Source organism: Falco biarmicus, chromosome 13 (assembly GCF_023638135.1).
Source record: "Falco biarmicus isolate bFalBia1 chromosome 13, bFalBia1.pri, whole genome shotgun sequence".
Lineage (NCBI taxonomy): Eukaryota > Metazoa > Chordata > Aves > Falconiformes > Falconidae > Falco > Falco biarmicus.
In genome coordinates, this window is record NC_079300.1 from 24777511 (window position 1) to 24796090 (window position 18580).

General features: G+C 52.1%; 1 protein-coding gene across 2 annotated transcripts in view; it reads left to right on the plus strand.

Moving 5' to 3' along the window:
- The window catches only part of GPC1 (glypican 1), a 222285-nt gene that overhangs the window by 196532 nt on the left and 7173 nt on the right, over nt 1-18580 (plus strand). For both annotated transcript variants that reach the window (XM_056358663.1, XM_056358662.1), the window contains exons 4-5: nt 10985-11150; nt 15645-15775. In XM_056358663.1, coding sequence (XP_056214638.1) covers nt 10985-11150; nt 15645-15775 — 297 coding nt within the window. The remainder of the gene's footprint in view (nt 1-10984; nt 11151-15644; nt 15776-18580) is intronic.

An 18580-nucleotide genomic window follows, 5' to 3' on the forward strand; every position in this document is an offset into this window, starting at 1 on the left:
GTCTTCATTCAGAGCATCAGCAGCAAGTACATACAACTGTAAATAACATTTTATTTCATTTAAGGGTTTTCACTTTTGTAATGAAATCAAGCATTTATCTAAATTGGCCTTCTCTTGATCCTGAAAAGACAGTATTAGTGTTTGTAAATAGATGTCATGAGAATGTTGTTCCGTGGCACTGGCAAGTGGCAATATCCTTGTAGCACCACATTTATTTCCTTTTCACTGGATGATACCCACCTCTGGCTTTCGAGCTGCTCAGTTTTTATGTGGCAGAAGTGTGTCTTCTTGTGTTATGGAGATGACTTGACAGCAGGATGCCATCGTGCAGAGATTAGCTTTGCCCCAAGGAGCAATAAGGTGCCACAGTACATTATCTCTCCATCTGGGAGAAGCTCTCATCTGGGACCTGCTCCCACCAAGGGAGGTAGCATTTTTCTTCAGGGACATCATCTGTTTGCTTGCTTGGGATTTTATGAGCTTCTCACCTTCAGATAGCAGCTACCGGTACCTCTAGACAGTTCTGCTTGATAAGATGCCATCATCCACGAGTTCAGCCTCAGGTCTGGCATCCCCCTTTAAAAAAATGAGGAGAGGTAATGTGAGATGGAGTCCTGTGGGCTCTCCGTGTGGGGCACAAGCAGTGGGGAGCTGTGGGTCCCAAGGGTGCTGGCGTTACTGGCAGGGATGCAGCTCACCACAGCCAGGTACAAACAGCAACTGCAGGAGCATGCTGGGTTTTTTCCCTACTGTCATTGCCAACCACCGATGGGCCTTTCTGACGATGAGCTGGTCAGTGCCTGTGCTAAATGTTTGCTGCTGCAGACCCAGCAGCAATTCGTAGGGTGTAAAATGCCACCAGCACCCTTTACAGGTCTGGCTGTATTCAGGAGGAGGAGGACTGAAGTCCCAGGAGTTGAGAAGCCTGGGACTAGTTCCTGCAGCGGCTGCTGTGCTCGCTGCCTCCTGCCCGCACGCAGCCCCTGGCACGGCTGCCGAGACCTGCCCTCACGGCTGGGCACCACGGGGTGCGCAGGGCTGGGACATGCCCTTCCTGGCTGAGATCGGTGTCACGGGTCAGTGTCACCTCTGCTGAAGGGTCTCGTGTTTGAAAGCTGTCCCTGGCCAGTTCATACGTGGGATTACATGGCTTAAAACATTTCAGATCTAAGTCCCAGTCGGGCCAATGCCCTTTGCAAACCCAGAAGCTCAGTATCCCTTTCCCCAAGCTGGCTGTGCTCCCCGAGTCACCAGCCTGCCGTCATCTGCCTCCTTGCTTTAACCACCTTGGTACAGCAGCTCCTGCAGCCCCACACACCCCCTCGCAGCCCACTGCTCTTTTCCAGCACCACTACATGTAAAGCTAGGGAGAGAATTTTGCGGTAATGTTGGAATTTGTTTGGGCAGATTCAAATCCAACTGGATGGGGAGCATGCAGTCTTGAACACATCCTGATGTATTTCACATATTTCTTTCCAGTATTTCTATCTGTTACTATGTTTAAATAACAACCCTTTGGGGATAAAAACCTATAGGTGTTCTGAACATAATAGAAATAATGCAGGCAAGCAGATATATGTCTCCCATATTTACCTGGTGGTTAAAAGTCAATTGAATCTAGTTTTCAAAGGATTGAAAATTGTACCAGCTGGAAATAACTGCCTCAGATGAACAGAGCAGGGAGTGTGTTGAATAGGCAGGTGGTGGCTTGCAGTGTTTTCCTCCAGAGGGAGAGGAGCACAACAGCAGTCTGTCTGCCCACATGAATCTTCCTCATTTTAATACCTGAAGGCAGTTAGGCGCTAGACAGGAATCTGAAAGCGCAGATCCCCCTGGTTAGCTGTGGGTCCTGCCCTCAGGTCTGGCGTCCCTTGCAGGCTGTACTGCCTTCTGGAGCCATCGTCACTGCCCGCTGGACAAGCCCTCACCACTGGCTGCAGAGGGAGACGGGGACACCTCCGCTCCCTGTTTTGCTGCACCAGTTTGGCTAGATTACCCTAGCCTTCATTTTTTTTAATGTTTGGGGGGTTTTTCTGAGTCTGCAAAATGGCCATTTGGCGGCTGGGCTGGTGGGGCTGGACCCAGGCAGTCTGTCTGGCCTCAGGCTTAACAGCAGCTCTGGTGTGCTGGAGCATGAAGGGCACGAATTTGGCATCAGCTTCCAGCCTCTGAGTCCCTCAGCCTGTGCCGAGCTGAACACAGTGAGGGGAAAGCAAGAGGGTCACCAAACTGCAGGGTCATCTGTGCCCTGCCCCTGCCACCGGACCCCGGCACAGCCACCACCCCGCACGCTGCGCCTGCACCCCGCTCGCGTTTTGATCCCTGACGGGGCTTGGGAAACGCACATGATGTATCTTGAACGATGGGCTTGGTGACACCTTACAGTCACTGTGCTCCAAGGGCTCGTGGCTGTGCATTTGTGGAAGGAAGATGCAAAATAATGACTGAAGTGATTATACAATTCATTAGACTTTGAAAGAATCATATTTCTGTCAGCCCCGCAGCTGTTTCTTTTAGAGTTTTAGTCTGAAAGATTGGAAAGCTTGGTTCATTTAACACACGTCAAGGTGCTAATTACATCAGGGCTGGCATAAACATGCACAAGGCAGCTGCTGACCATGTGGTGGAGAGAGCGGGATCTGCTCCCCGCGCCAGCTCCCCTGCGCCGGTGGAGGGCCGGGAGCACCTGCAGCTCCTGCTCCTTTCGCCGGGGAAATTGGGCGCTGACAGCCCAGCGCACAGAGCAGCCACAGCCCTGGTTTCCAGCTTGCACCCATGCAGATGCAGAGAACAACACAGCCCTGCTCTTTTTTTGGTCATAGTATTTGAAGGTTCTTCTGTAGGAAGACTAAAAATGAAATGGTTCCCGACATGAAATTGCCACGTTTGCAGATCGCCCTGATTCCCGAGCCAGCCAGCTCCCTGGCAAAACACACCACCTGTCCTCCCAGCGCCTTGCTGTGAAGGAGAGGGCAAGGCTGGCTTTCTGAGCCCGCTCCTGGGCTCTGGGTTGTCCCACGGGCAGCTCGGCAGTGCTCCTCGCCACCCACCTGGCGGGATCTGCTCCCCTCCTTGGCCTTTTTCTTGTAGCTGCTGTTGTTCATACTGGCACCTTTATCCCAACTGTGCAATTCCAGCTGAGGGATTTGGGGTAACTGGAGTGGCTCTGAACGCCCACCTGCATTTGCAGCGCACACAGCCTGATCTGTGAATTGAAGAGCTGACCTGTTTTCTCTTATACACTACCCCAGAATGGGGTTTTCACAGCTGGCAGGAAAAACTCCCCTTACTTCTATCCCCTGCCTTTAAAATATGCGTGAGGAGGAAAGCGAGGGTGCTTGGACCTTGGCTGCAACCGTCATGTAGCTGCGTCCAGCCCCCGGAACCGGTGGAAGGCTCCAGCTGTGGGTGCGCTCTGCCCCTGGCTGCCCAGCGCACGTGCCTGCCTCTGGGATGCTGCCTGTTACCTGCTGGGTGTAAAGCCTCTGTTGGTTTGGAAACCTAAGTTAAACTGGGTTTAACTGGTGTTTCTGGAGTTTAGAATGGCTGTTCAGATGGTAAGGCCTTCTACCTGGAAAAATATAAGTGAGAGTTAGTGACACGTACATTTTGACGTGTATCTGACATGTCTGGAGGTATTTTGTGTTCACTCCAACCATCCCCGCATCTCACCAGAGCCGCAGCCAGCTCCTGCAGGTCCCTGTGCCCCCTTGGGTCTGCGCTGGTCCGCGGAGGCTGGAGCCAGGAAGGGACCAGGAGAGCGGCCGCCCAGCTGGGACATGGTCCCACTCGATGAACACCAGCGGCATGCTGCCGAGACCTCCCTGCAGCCCACCCTTACACCCCCCTTGGGCAAAACCTTTAGAGGGGACAGAGCCCACAGAACGACACCTCCACTGACAGCATTAGGGACTAGCTCAGCCTTCTCCCTCCGTCAGCCGACCTGCCTGTGTCCCCATGACAAGCCGAGGGACTGACAGCACTCCCACCAGCCTGGATTTTTCACCCAGGCCTCTTTCTCCATCCCTGAACCTCTCCCCTGTACCTAACCCTGCTTCCCCTGGGAAGCAAGGCACAGATGGCTCACAGCAGCATGGTGGGGAGTGTGCAAGGGGAGGGGGGGTAGGAAAAGTACCAGCAAGAGCTCAGCTTATTTTATTGGTGTTAAATGCCTTTCAGATGTACTTAAAGGCCCCTGAAGGCCGAGGAGTCCCATCACATTGCAGCGAGGCTACAGGTTCTCATTTGCTTTTAAGCCAGGCTTCAAAAGGAGAGCGGATTTGGGAATGGGTTTGGGGTTTTTTTCCTTGATTTTTTTTTTCTTCTTTCCCTTGTTTGAAGCCAGCACTTCAAAAGCAGCATCCGCAGCTTGGCTGCAGGTTCTGGGTGCCGAAGGAGCTGGCCACCTCGTGATGGGTGCAGGAGGAGCCCTGCCGCGGGCTGCCGGAGCGGAGCTGGGCTCAGCCCTCGCCGCTGGCCGGAGCCGCTGTGCCGTGCCCCAGAGCCGGCAGCACAGCCCCACCGCACACCATGCTGCTGCGGCACCAGCTCGGTGCTGCCACTGGTGAAATGGTTTTCCAGATGCCTGTGGCTTCCCAAAGCTCAACCTTTCTCCAGCGTTCAGGAAGCTGGCAGGGGGAGGGAGAATCATTGCTCGATCTCCTGGACATGAACGTAACTCCCAGGCGTGACGTACGGAGCTTGTCCCGGCACTGGTGCCTCTTTGGTTGCTGTTCCCCAGGGCCTTCCTCTCTGCATCCCACGCTTCGTTCTTCCATCTTTCTGGCCATCTTTTCAAGAAATAATTGGCTTGGATTAAAAAATGCTTTTTGGAGTGAGGAGGGTGTAGCAGCTTTTAGCTAAAAGAGACAAAGCACTTGTGAAAACTCAGTAAGACTTAATCATCACTTCCATGGTCCTTCCTGTGCCCTAATGTTACTCAAGGTGTTTTGGAGGGTCTTGAATATTTTCCAAGCAGTAGGCATTAGGGTAATGGCAGAAGACACGTCTCTTCTTTGTACCTCTCTCTTTTGTGTGACTTGTCAAATGAGGTCCCAGTTCAGAAGGGTAAAAACCTCCCGCTGTTGTAGGTTCAGAGAGGTCCAGGGCCAGGCCAGGAGGCGTTGCACCTCTTTTGCATCCCTTGTGACTTGCACCAAACCTTACACTGAAAAGAGGTCTACAAATCAGCGGGTGTTGGTTGGAAAATCAACATATAACCTGGGTGGGAGCTTTCAGGGGAGAAAGAACAGATAATGGTGGGGCTGAGGGAAGTGTCCTGTGGCTCTGTGAAACTTGCTTTTTTCTGTTGAGCGTGTGTATCTGTGCAAAGAAGGGTAACTTGGGCTTAACATGCAAATCACAAGTTTGATTTGTTCTTTAAAGGCACAGAGGAAAGTTAAGAAGGCTTTTTCCCATGTTCCGGAAAAATCTATCCCGTTTTGACTAGAGCACTGCCTTGCTGCTGTGTGTCCTACAGGGACTAAAGCCCTGGCCATCCCAAACTGTTAGATGCCTTTCACGCTGAATGTTTTCTAAATTGGCTGGTGGGTGGCAAGGCACCCAGCTAGTGACTAATCCCCCAGCCCATCCTCTCAGCAAATTGCTTGCAGAAGTCATTAATTTTACTGTAATTGATTTAAACATTGCTCAGGAGGAGGAAGAATGAGGGAAACCAGCGCCACTCGGAATGCTGAGAATGACGTGTTCTCAATTTTCTGTCATACTGTCTCCACACGTGCCTGTTCTCTACTGGGTGCTGTGCAGATGCCAGTGTGGAACAGGCGAGCCCCCAGCCCAGCAGTCGCGTCGGGGGCTGTGCCGTGAGCTGCGCAGACCTGTGAGCAAGCTCCAGCTCTGTCCCGGGCATCTTTTGCTCCGGCGAAGCGCTTGCCTCCAGCAAGTCACATCTGGTTGAGTGGCTCCATCCACAAAGCATGGGCACATCAGGCTTTGGAAAGTAGCCATGGAAAAGCACAGCGCTCGGCTCTTGCTACAAGCCACAGTCACGGGATAATACCTGATGACAACCTCCTTGAAATGTCAGCGCTTATGGTGGAATGGGGCTTTTTATGAGGCAGCCACCTGTTCCCGTTGCATTATCTCATTGCTACTCAAATCAACTACTGTATCCCCAGCTGTAAAGTAGTTTTCATTAAAATGATTTATTTGTCCCCTATTTTGGCTATATCTTAGAAAATAACATATTTTCCTTATCACTTCATCGCTGGGCTTACACATTAAGGGACCGTACCTACTGATGTCACTGGGATCAGAACAGAGCATGTGGATTTTAACTGAGCAATGGCGTAGGAACAATGTATTTTTCAGCTGGGCTTAGCTTTGTTTTGCATATTTATTTATACCTCTGACAACTGAATGAGGAGTGCCCCTGGCGCCAAGCCATACCTCTCAGTAATAATTTTTTTTCAGATCCTTGGAAAATGGCTTCCTCAATGTATTGTGCATGTTCTCTTGACATCTTAATGCAGTTTCTAGGTCACTGAGCTAAGAAAAGACTATAGGTGCCACTAAAGTTAGAGGAGAACTATGTCTCCTTAAAGGAGTACAAGTCACAGGCTGGACCAGGTTGATGGTACTTAGAGAAATCAATTATTGTCATGTACTATCCTCATGCTGTGCCAGATCATTTAAAGATGAAGAAATTATGTTAGCTTTCACTCCATCTGCAGGAGTTTGCAAGCTCCTGCTTTCAGGCCACCTGTGATGACTAGAGGACGTTGCTTATTGATCTGTCAGTTATTGCAGATCCGCGCTGGGAAGCCAGAGGGGCTCTCGGCTGGGTCTCAGCTGGCATCCATTAGCTGGTGGGCAGGGGGCTAGGTCAGAACGTTTCAGGTTCTTTCAGAGGCTGAAAGGTGAAAGGAGAAACACAGGCAGTGAAGGAATCTCAGCATGCAAGTGAAGGTCAGTCTTGACTTTGCCAGCCTGGAGAAATGGCTCCGCTCTGCCCGTGGGGGTGTTTGTCTGGAACGAGCTGCCGTGGAGGGCGCGTGGTCCCACTGCTGGAGCTGGATGTGCCCGAGAGGTGAGCAGGCAGGAGACCTGCAGCGCTCTCCTGGGGGTGTTGCTGTATCCATACAGGGGAGGGAATCTCAGCTCCTCCTAATGGGGGCTGGAATCCCCCTGTGTGGATACAGCATGCCTGAAAAAAAACTGGAAGTTGACTTCAGCAGACTAATCTGCAAGGACTAAGAAACGTTTGAAGGGCTTTGTTTCTTAACATGCTGCAAGTCCCCCAGAGGGCTGGGGCAGGGGGCCCTGAGAGCCCCAAGCCCTTGCTCCCCTCTGCCCTGTGTGGAGCAGGAGTGCATGAGCTGGGTGGAACGACAATGAACTGAGCTCTGGCCAAGCAAAGCATGCAGAAAATACTCCCTGAAATTCCTCTTCCTGCCCTCTCATCCCTCCATTTTGGGTTCACCTCTGCAGCCTGCCTGTGAGAAAGGAGTGCTGCTGCCAGCAGGAGAGGTTTGCCTTGTTCTTTGGGGAACGGGAGTGGAGCCTGGCCTCTTCCACCTGCAAAAATGAATACTTACCCCTTCTGCCAAGAGATTAACTGGAACGCTTGGCACCTGCCAGATTCAGTGGAGCAACAGCTGGTGGTGGATGTGTCACCTGCTCATCTTCAGAGGTGAGGGTGCTGCCTCGCTGGGGTGCTGCAGGCTGGGGCAGGGTGGCACTCTGCTGTCCTCCAGGAGACAAAGCCACCTTGCAAGAGTGACAGGCTGGCAGCACACACACAGCTCCTCTCTGACTTCCAGAACTGATCCTTGCCAAGGTACAAAAGCAGATTTTTTTCCCTCCAGCCCCTCGGGAGCTGATCCTGAGCCTCTGGTGCCGTTGTCACACGGTGCTCTGCCTACACGCACTGCCCCAGAGCAGGTGGCAGCAGCCCACAAGAGCTGCATGGGCAGGGGGTGGCCGCTCTGTGGGCACCAGTGTGGACGCAGGCGGTGTAGCTGGGGACGGGCCGTTTTGGCTGGCGGACAGCCACATAGAGGTTGGAGGGAGGTGGGTTGTAGGACGGCAGGCAGCTGTCTGCATCACAGGGAGCCCTGGCAGCTGCCTGCGCTTGCCAGTCGTGCCAAAGGCCAGGTGGAGTAGGTGGGCACCAAGGAGCAAGCCCCCGCTGCTGCTCCCCATCTGCAGCTCTGCCTGGTGGCAGGGCACGGGTGGCCCTGCACGATTACGCGCCGCTGGGTGAGGCAGTGCTGTGCTCAGGGTGTGAAGGTCCTTTCTGTTTTGCAGAAGACACTCACAAAAATAAATGCAGAGACCAGGATAAATTCTGCAAGCAGAAATACATGTGAAATGCCCACTGGGGCTGTCACAGCTTCATTTAAATACGGGCTCACTGTGGTCACCTGCGTAGCTCCAGTACTATTGCTGTGTTTACACCGTACTTGAAAGCTAAGCATGTTGGAGATGCTTTTCTGAGCCAAGATCTGTCGCTTGCCTCTCTCCCTGTCCCCCACAGGCTCTGGCAGGGTACCAAATAGCTTTATTTTCTAGCTGCTGTTGGCTGTCCTCTCTGCCGCTGCATGGCTGGCCTGGGGTGTTCCCTGCGTTGGCGATGCCGCACTCCTGCTGTCCACCAAAGCATTTCAGCTCCCCCCGCTCGCAAAGGCTGCGCCGTGTGCCACGGGGGGGTGTGGGTGCAGGCAAACCAGCCGGCTGCTCGCTGGTTCTCATCAGCGCTGTGGAAAGTCCCACGTTTCGGGGCCCAGCTGTGTGACTCATCGGTGCCACGGCTCCCAGGCTTTGTGCTGTGCGAGGTGACCGTGCTCCGCGGCCACAGCTGGGTAAGCCAGGACGAGCGGTGACAGGGAGTGCCGGTAAAAGACAAAGTTGTGTTCAGGGTCTGGTTGCCTGCCCAGGTTACATGCTCTGGTTGGAGCTGGTGTAATTCATGGTTGCTCTGTCGGGAAGGAGAGGTCACAGCTCCTTTCCTAGCTGCGTCTCCTGGTTTCTGTGTAATGCTCTGGTTTTGGAAGGGTTCCAGCTACAGCCTGTGTTAGCGTTCAACATGCTCTTGCCTGTTGTCTCTTCAGTCCAGTCGTGGTTATTTAAAGCCCCAGATGAAATATAAGCTATTCTTTTGTTTGCCCGTCCCTCTGCTTTGTTGCATCCCCTCTCAGATCGCCGAGGCAAGAGGCAGAGGTGCCTTCTGCAGCTTCTCCCTGGGATGGAGCATGTGGCTCCCGTGCGGTGCGGTGGGACGAAGCCTCCATCTCCTGGCAGCACAGCCGCACGGCAGCCGCCCGCTGGCTCCTGGCTGAGGGAGTTGTGCCAGCAAGGAGGCAGAAAGCTCGCTGAGGACACGGGGAGAAGCCTTGGCATGCATGGTGTTCCCTGTCAGCCCCTCCGGCCGCGGTGGAGCATCCGCAGGCATCTCAGGGCTTGTTCTGCCTGCCAAGGCAGGGATGCGCTCTCTGTTTGGGTTCCTTCTCTGAGACCTTGAAATTTTTGTCCCGGTCCTGAAATAGATTCTCACGAGGTTATTTTAATGTGTTCCTGCATGATGAAGCCCCAGCACGATCCAGTGGCTGTTTTCCAAGGCTGACTGGGAGTGAGGTGCTACCATGCAGGCAGTTTCAGGGAGGGGGCAGCTCAACCTCTGGTGGCTGGGTGGGCTCAGCATGTTCTCCCTCTCCTGAGGGTACCTCAGAACGGGATCTTTCTGGAGTCCTCCAGAAGGAACTTAAAAGGCCGTGTTCAAAGTATTTTTCACAAATAATAACGAGGTTGAGGCCGTTCTCAGCATTGCAGCTGCAGCTTGAGGCTCAGGGATTTTGCCCTGTGGAGAGTTGCCCCTTCCATCACTTTTCCCCCTCTGGGCTCCTTGTGAGTGCCAAGTACTGGGTACCAAGCACAGACACTTACATTTATTTTTGTAAATTATTTTAAAAGAATGACAAGGGAGTTGCAAATGGATCTGAGCAAAGATGGAAAAAGACCACAAAGGAGAAAAACACTTTAGCAACGAGGCAGGGGAGCACTGAGCTCTGCCAGCACCTCTGCTGGGTCTGCCAGGTCGTTATTCATCCCTCAGCTGGCACTGACAGCCCCTTGCCTGTGGCAGTCGGAGGGGGACACTGTCCCATGGCTGACGGGCAGGGGGGACTTGGACGTGCTGCAGAGGCTGCTGCCCTGCTCTCTGGGCTCTGCACCTGCGCTGGCTCTGTGCTTCTGGGGCCAGAGTGGTTTAATTAAAGGTGGCAAAGCCACCTCCGGAGTCACCTCTGTAAAGTATCGGCTGCAGGTGCGGTGCCTGTGAGCTGCTGGCACGGCATGTGTTGGCCCACTTCACCGGCTGCCTGCGGCTCCTGAAGTACTCTCAGAGAGCAATCACTTCCCAGTGTCGAGTGCTCTCAATTGCCCATACTTTTGGAATTGTTAAAGTCTTTCCCCAACACCATTCTCCTTTCCAAAGATGCCAGCTGAGAACTTGCCGTGTCCAGGCCACTGCTGTGCATCCCCCCAGGAAGCCAGAGATGCAGTTTGTGGGGGGACATCTGCATCTGCCAGGCAGTGACAACAAACCCTTCCTGCAGAAAGGGCATGGCGGTGGCACTGATTGCAGAGGCTCCAGGGCCACACGTGCACCATTAGTCGGGTCACAATTACAGCCAGTGGGCAACCTGCACTGTCCTTGTGGCCACCAGACCTGGCTGGAAAGAGGATGATGCTCACATACGGGCTTTTCCCAGAACCCTGGCTTCAAACACAGCCCGAGAAACTAGCAGCTGCCTCGGGGGTCCTGTCCTTCCAACAGGAGTAAAACCTGAGGAAGGGTGGGGAGAAGCAGAGGCAGTGAGAGGGAAGCAGCCTTCCCAGGGCTGTGCCCCTGGGGAGCCGTGCCACCTTTCAGATCACGCCAAGCTCCTTCACCCCAGGGACGGGGGGAGCTGGTGCGCCTGCCCCCCGACCAGCCGTGTGCCTGACTCCGATCTGTCACCCCCAGGTCTCCCTCAGCCACGAGTGCACTCGCGCCATCATGAAGCTGATGTACTGCCCGCACTGCCGGGGCATGTCCAGCGTGAAGCCGTGCAACAACTACTGCCTGAACGTCGTGAAGGGCTGCCTGGCCAACCAAGCAGACCTCAACACCGAGTGGAAGTACCTGATGGGTAAGACAGCCTTTCTCTCCTACAGCGCAGCTGCCCCTCGTGGCATTTTTTGAGCTCTCTGAGACAGTGTTTGGTGAGTAAAGAAAGGACTGTTGGAGGCTATTTTACACTATGGGTTCTCTGTGATCTGATGCCTAGAAGCTATTGCAGGAAGTTTTGCTGGGCTTTAATACCATTAGAAAACACACTGCTGGGCTGGCTAACAAGGGCTTAAAGAGTTTTCATCTTGCCTGTGCTCATTTGGGGTTGCCCCCATTTTGCATTCAAGTAGTCCTTCCTTCCCTCCCAAGTGCTGAAGCTTAGGGACGGATCCTGCCACCTGTACGCTGTCAGAGCCGCCACCTTATCCGCGCCAGAGCACTTGTGAGAGCGGGAGAAGGACTTGCTGCCCTCCTTAGGAGGCAATCTGGAGACACAAAGCCATAAACTGTTTCCATGGGTGGAAAGCAAAGGGCTGTGAATCACATACTTCTGAATGGAAAGAGGTGTCTTAAATACCTGGGGAGGGGGAGGTCACAGGCATCACCAGGAATGGAAGAATGGGACTTGTATTTTAAATAAGAAATGAGCTCATTTCATTTTTGTTGTGTTACTCAGCTAAGATGATGGTTATTTTAAAGTGGGTGGTATGTGTGCAGAGGTGTCCGTTTTGCTGAGTTTAAAGCCAGAAATGCCATTGTGATGGTGTGGCCAGATCTCCGGTGCAACACAAGCTGGAGAACTTCAACCTGGCATTTCTGTAGGAAATTCTGCATTGCCTGATCAGACCCAGGCATCCCTCCTAAGACGACCTCAGGTGTCATTCAGCTGGTTTTCCAGAGCCTGTGGCTCCTGGTTAAAACGTGAACTACTGCTGAGAGTGGCTTGTGGTGCTAATGGACACGGTTTAAGGCTGGTGAGGATCTGTGTTTAGAAAACGGTGTCTATGTTACAGCACACGTCCTCTCCCCATCTGCTGTCCATCAGGGAGGGTTGGTTGCAGTGGTGAAGCTCTCGCTGTTCCTTGTGCCCACAGAGCATCATCAGCCAGCCAGCTCCTCTTTCTGTCTCAGGTTTATACCTGGAGTTTATACCTGGAGTGATCTGAGACCAGAGGGAGCCTTGATGTTCGTCTGGGCTCACGGGAGGCAAGCGCCAGACAAGACGAGCTTCAGGCTTGGCCTTTTCCCTTGCCTTGGCACCCACTGCCTGGCCAGCAAGACTGCCAGCTCACTAGCCAGCTGCAGCCCAACAGGGTGGCTCAGGGTTGACATGTGGGGGTGTTCACAATAAAGACCCCGATGCAGTTCAAGGAGTGTCATCTGCCTCTCAAGGGACATTGCAAAATAAATAGGGAACCACTCACGCAGAGGCCGGAGCACTTGCTGGGTCAGGTGTGTTGGCCAGCTGCCCGCCCCGCTCCGGGCGCTAACGAACCAAGTGGCAATGGACTGCAGCTAATTGGAAGTGCTCCCCATGACAGCAACTTGAGAGGCTGCTGCTAAAGCGGGGAGTGGGAATAGTCCCTTCCCCAAGGGTTTACACCAGGATTTTGATGGTGCTTCAGCCTTTCTGACCAGAGCAAGCCAACCGGTACCTGTCACTGCTCTCCTGGCAGGGTGACTGCCCGTCTCACAGAGGTCAGCCCTACAGCTCCCCGTGATTGACAGGGAGGCAATTCCGGGTGCATTTTGCACTTATTCTGGCTCCCTCTTCCCCAAGAGGCATTGTCAAGGGGTGATGACTAGGAGGAAATAGGAGTTTGTTCAAATTGCAGTTGTACATTTTAGTGTCAGAGGTCACAGTTTGATCAAGGACTGGAGCAAAACACAGAGTCAAAGGTAACAGTTCACCAGCATTGTCCATTCTTCACCCTTCTCCAGGCCCTTCTGTGTAGCTGAAGAGGATTTTGTTACGCTAAACACAGAGTGACTCTTTCAGTTTGACAAATTAGGGCAGGTCAAATTAAGGGAGATTTTTATACTAAGTGGTTTGAACATAATTTATCAGTAATTTTGGCGTGCAGCCTTTGATTTAAATGTCTGTATCTCAACATTAGTGCCTCTGCAAGCTGAAATTGTCTGGAAAATACAGTCTCAAAGGTGACGCTGCAACCCCTGAGTGGCAGCAGAGTTAAACTGCAAGCTCTTTAATGTTGCAGGAGATGCTATTTCCCAGAATACAAAAAAACATTACCCCTTTGTATGGCACGTTTAGCTTTAGGAATCAGCGCTGCCATAGGATTGTGTTGCAGGAGAAGAGCACATTAACTTGGGGACTGTGGCCTTTGCTTCCATTCTTGCACAAGCTAACCAACAAAACCTTTTTTTCTTTTTTTTTAAGTGCTGAAAAAAATATGTGATGTGTCCAAGCTGTGACTTTGCATGTTGTTAAATCCTATATTATAGACCTGAGCAAAGAGTATTTTGCGATCCATGCTCCAGACTGGCTGAGGCTTGAGCCCCCCCAGTTGTTTGACTATCGCCCTCGCTCCCCACAGGCTGGACCTGTTTTCAGACTGTGAGCCCTGTGGGCATGATCTGGTATCTTCTGTGGGTTTGTGCTGTCCATCATCTAGTCTTTGCTTGACCTGGTCATTCTCGGAGAGCTGTCAGGCTCTGAACATCAATCATGTAACAGCAGAGAGAACATACTTGCAAGGGTTGCGTACACTTTCAAATTGACAGCAGTGGGCTCAGGATCAGACCTTTGTTATTAACACATTACATCCACCATGGGCCTCGTTTTTCTACACAAACCTCACCTAGACCTTGTGGAAGTCCTTTGGGGTCTTTCTGCTGAGTCCTGCTGGCTTGCCAAGACAACGGACTGAACACTTCCCACACAGGTTTGAAATGGCTGTTGGCTGTGGTTGTGTCCCAGCTGGCTGGACTCCTGTTCAAAGGAAATTTGCTGTGTGGCTCAAAGATAAGCGTCAGTCCTTTACAGCAGTGTTGCAGGTGACCTACACGCTGTGGGATGGTGTAGGTTGAAGGACGTGTTTTACTGAGACTCTGTTGAACTGCCAGGTATAAGTCACCTGGTGGTTTCATTGCTCACGAATAATGTTGGCAGTACAAACTCATGCTGAATAAACTTTTCTGTAACATCACAGCATCTGCTGTGACAGTCTCCTGCCAGGCTGATAGGTTGAGGTATCAGGATTTAGGACAGAAGAATTAATGACTCCTAATGAATAACTCAGTTTATGAATGGGACAGATCTCCAACCTAAACCCTGGGACTTGACACTGCGTAGAGAAGAACGAACATGAAGCCATGTCACTTTTCTTCCATGTGACGGGGCCACAGGAACATGAAGCACTTTCTGTTCCAGATGAGCATGGGCCACCCCAGTGCTCTGACTGGTCCCTTGTCCTGCCAGGAGGTTTCTGTTGTGCCCTGGGGGACGCAGACTACACCGGAGCCATCTGAGGTCACACGTAAATGCCAACTCCCTCAATGCTGATGAAGCTTATACATGAGCTGGCCTTCAGGCTACTAAAGCACAAGTGGTAGGAAACTTGAGGCAGTAGCAGCATAGCAGTGACTTTCAGTATTATAATTTTTGACTGGCAACGTCAGACCTGGTTAAGATCCCATTTTAGAAGTGCAAACCCAGTTTTGGCCCCACCCTGAGATCCTGTTTAAATATTGCTGAACACCAAGGATGTCAGTGTTCCTCTGCGGTGGCATACCCGAGTGCCCCGAGCCCTGCGAGCATACAGGCTGTCCTTGCTTCAGACCCAGCTGGAGTGTTGAGAATCACCTCTGGAGGCAGGCAGAGGTGGGTAATTCTTTTATAAGCCAAGCACAGCCCCAACCATCAAGGCAGGAGCTTCCAGGCCAGGGAGGAGCACATGGACGTCAGAGCTTTCCAAGATAAGAGGAACTGAGAGCAAGAGGCACTCCTCAGTCACTCCCTGTCCTGTGTATCGGTTTAATTGTGGGCGTTTCGGTCTGGTTCTCTGCCTTTATAACCTGGTAGTTCCCTGACTGGTCACACGTTGTCCTTCCAGAAGTGATGGTGAGCAGCATTACCGCTTTCCTCAGGCCTTCACTGCCCTAGAAGCTCTTGCCCACATCCAGTACCTGTGGCACTTTATTGAGCACAGTTCTCCCACTTTCTGCTGGCTGCAGTGCAGTGAGTAGCAGGATTAGGGCCAAGCACCGCTATGCGTTACTTAACATTTTTTCCCCAATTTTTTGTTTTTCCTTTCTGTAGCACCCCGGGAAGTGTTGGTCACTTTGTGTGAATACAGGTTGCATTTGCCATTTGCCAGAGGTGACCTCTGTTCGCCTGCCACTGAAGGTGGCTTTACTTACGTGCTGGGAAGGGACAGCTCTCCCATGCCAGAGGGAGAATGAGCGTGCACTTGGGCAGTAGTGAAAATGGAGGGATGTCTCCCCACGAGCCTGCTGAGGGACCAACAGCTTATCCCACCCACCGTGAGCGTGATCTTTAACTTGGCTTGCACAGAGTCTGATGAGCGATGTCTCTGTCTTGTTTCGCTAGATTCCCTGGTCGTAGTGGCTGACCGGATTGACGGACCGTACAACGTAGATACTGTAATAGGGACCATTCACATGAGGATCGCTGAAGCTATTTCTAACTTGCAGGAAAACAAAGACTCGATCACAGCCAAGGTAAGAGTGTGTGCCTGGGCCTGGCTTGAGGATACACCACGTGGAACTGCCAGGACCAAACGTTTTTTGTGCTCACTGTGCAACTGAACTAAAGGAAATGAAGGATGAAAGAGATCAAATGCCCACTCTTTTAATGATATGAGACCACCCATCTTACACAGGCAAAAACCTTCTCAAGTGTTTCCAAATATTCCTCCCTGCCACATCCAGCCAGCCGCCTTCAGGAGCAGACACACAAGGTGGGACTGCACATGCAGTGGCTGTGGGAGGCGTGGTGCCATTTGCTGTCAGGTGCCTTTGTGTCTGAAGGGTCCCCAAGTATTTTGGCTGAGCTGAGGCATTTACAGAAAGTGCACAGTCCCTAGTGACAGGAGGCAGCTGCTTTAACCTGCCTTGCCCAGGAAACACTGGGCTATCAGGTTTTATCTGGGGGACAGAGTTGCAATCTGGCAGTCCATCTGGAGAGTATAAAACAGGCTCTCCTGATGCTCACCTGCCTTCCAGGAAGCATATTATGAAGCTGTCTTCTATTGGTCTTTATTTTTAGTGTATTTATCCACATAACCACAGCCACCTCTGTAGCTGCAGGTAAGAGAAGCTTTGGGAACAAAAACAGCCCTCCAGGGCTTCTGCTTTTTGCCCAGACATTCCCCCAGTCCTGCAGCTATCCCGCAGCTGGGGCAGAGATGCAGATGAAAGGAGCCGGGCAGGTCCTAACTGGGTCTTGGAGAAGGGAAGGGCCAGAAGTATTGCTTAGCCAAGCAGGAATTCACTGGCTACATGTCAAAGCGCTAACAGCAGCATGCATCCAAGTACTCGTTTAGGTTTCTTCTGTGACATGAAAGGCCGTATTCTTTCTTCCCTTGTTAGGTGAGACTGAAGTTGTCCACATAAAAGCAAGCCCATGATGTGGGAAAACATGGCATCATCTGCAAATAAAGGTGTTTCTGAGGGGCATATAGTAAATCTGCTAAAATGAAAAGGAGTAAATAGGCTAATTGGTGTTCAATTGGAGCAACCAAACATATTTGATAAGCTTCTCCATATGATCTGGTGACCAGATGGATGCGGCAGTCTTTGCTGGTGGCACTGGTAGCAGAGATCAGGAGCTGCAAATCACTGCAGCTCTAAGCTCTGGTTTTGACCGTGACAGGGACCTCTCTCGGGGCCAAGGGCAGCAGGCTCAGGCTGCAGCTGGGGGCTTCAAACATTGCCAGCTGTCTGCCATTTGTGAGACGAGCCAGAAGTGGCCCTTGGATCCAGTGACACCTTCAGTCATGGGTTCACTGCACTGCTGAGCACTCTCCCTGCCTCCTCGCAACCCCCCTCGCTCCCTGTGGCTCGCTGATGGATTTCAGGCAGCAGGAGCTGTCAGAGGCTGCAAATGTCGATTTGGTCTTACCATGCGGGAGTCTGCAGGACACGTGTTCTTTCCATCAGTAATGGGCGTTGCTCACCTATAGCCCTTGGGCTAGCAAGAAGATCACCTTGACACCATGCTGTGCTGGAGCTGCTACCAGAGCCGCTGTCCTGCACACCTCCCAGGGCTTTTACCTCCTGAAAGAGTTGTCTCCTGCTAACGACAGCAACAGGCCAATAAGAAAGATACAGCAGTGAAAATGAATTGATTTTGTTTTGGTAAAACCAAAATGAAAGTCCTCTACATGCAGTTTTCAAGGTGGGGCTTTTTGCACGGACCAAAGGAGACAGTTGAACAAATCGGCTTGGTGCTGAACTGCCCCAGTCAGATCCATCTGGTCAGCAGGACAGTGCACCCCAGGAGGGGGCTTTCTAGGCTGAATGTCCCGCAGCCACACCAATGAAACCCACTGTCACCAAGGGGACTCTTGTCTACCTCAGGACTTTGCTGATGGCTGTCAGAATCCAGTAGCAAAAGCATTCAGCAGCTGGCACGAGCTGCGTCAGCAGTGCTCCTGTCTGAGGTCTTGACTTCTCCGCTTTAAGGGGACACCATGCAAAGTTGAATTTATCGATAGCTTCTGACAGCGCCCTGGTAACCACAAGAAGCTTGGAGCCATCTTTTCAAATCAGATGGCTTGCTTTGTAAAGGCTGATGTTTCCTGACTCAAACTGACAGTGCAGAGGCCCCCTGACCTTTGGCACTTCGTTCAGTCCGGCTGTCCAAGCACTCCTTCCACCAGCCCTGGTGAGGCTCCGCTGCCTGAGCACTGGCTATCTGCTGCAGAGGGGTGGTCGCCTGGACTGGTCATGCAGAGACCAGGAGAAACAGCACTTCCAGGGCACACCTCGTCTCCTCCTAGAGGCAAAGTCTGAGGATCTGTACCCTCAGAGGGCTTCTGCTCTCCTTTGGCTACAGAGCGCTCCTGGATGGGTAATTAGGATGGCAGGAGGTACCCAGAGTTAGGAGGTAAATCAGTTTGGCTTCCTCATTTGCCCCTGAAATGAAAATCCAACCTGACGGACTGTGACACACCTGCCGTCTTCGCACTCCCCTGGTCAGAGCGGGCATTCACGTGCAGTGTGGGTGCCGAGTAGCCCCCGCTCTGCTGTCTGAATCAGCAAAGCTCACATGCTTTGCCATGTTGAATCCCCCACCACTGGTGTAATGAGCGTGAGCAACTCCCATCTTGTTCTTCACAGAATTTTATTTTTCAGTCATAATAGGAACAGGTAAAATTGCTAGAAATAATTTAATAGCAACATTGGTGACTCATCCAAAAACATGTGCTAATTTTGTGTTATTGCTGAACATTTTGCTTGATAGCGGTAACCAAAGCCAGCTACAGTGTGCTGAAAACACATTCTGGCACAAGAATAACCTGA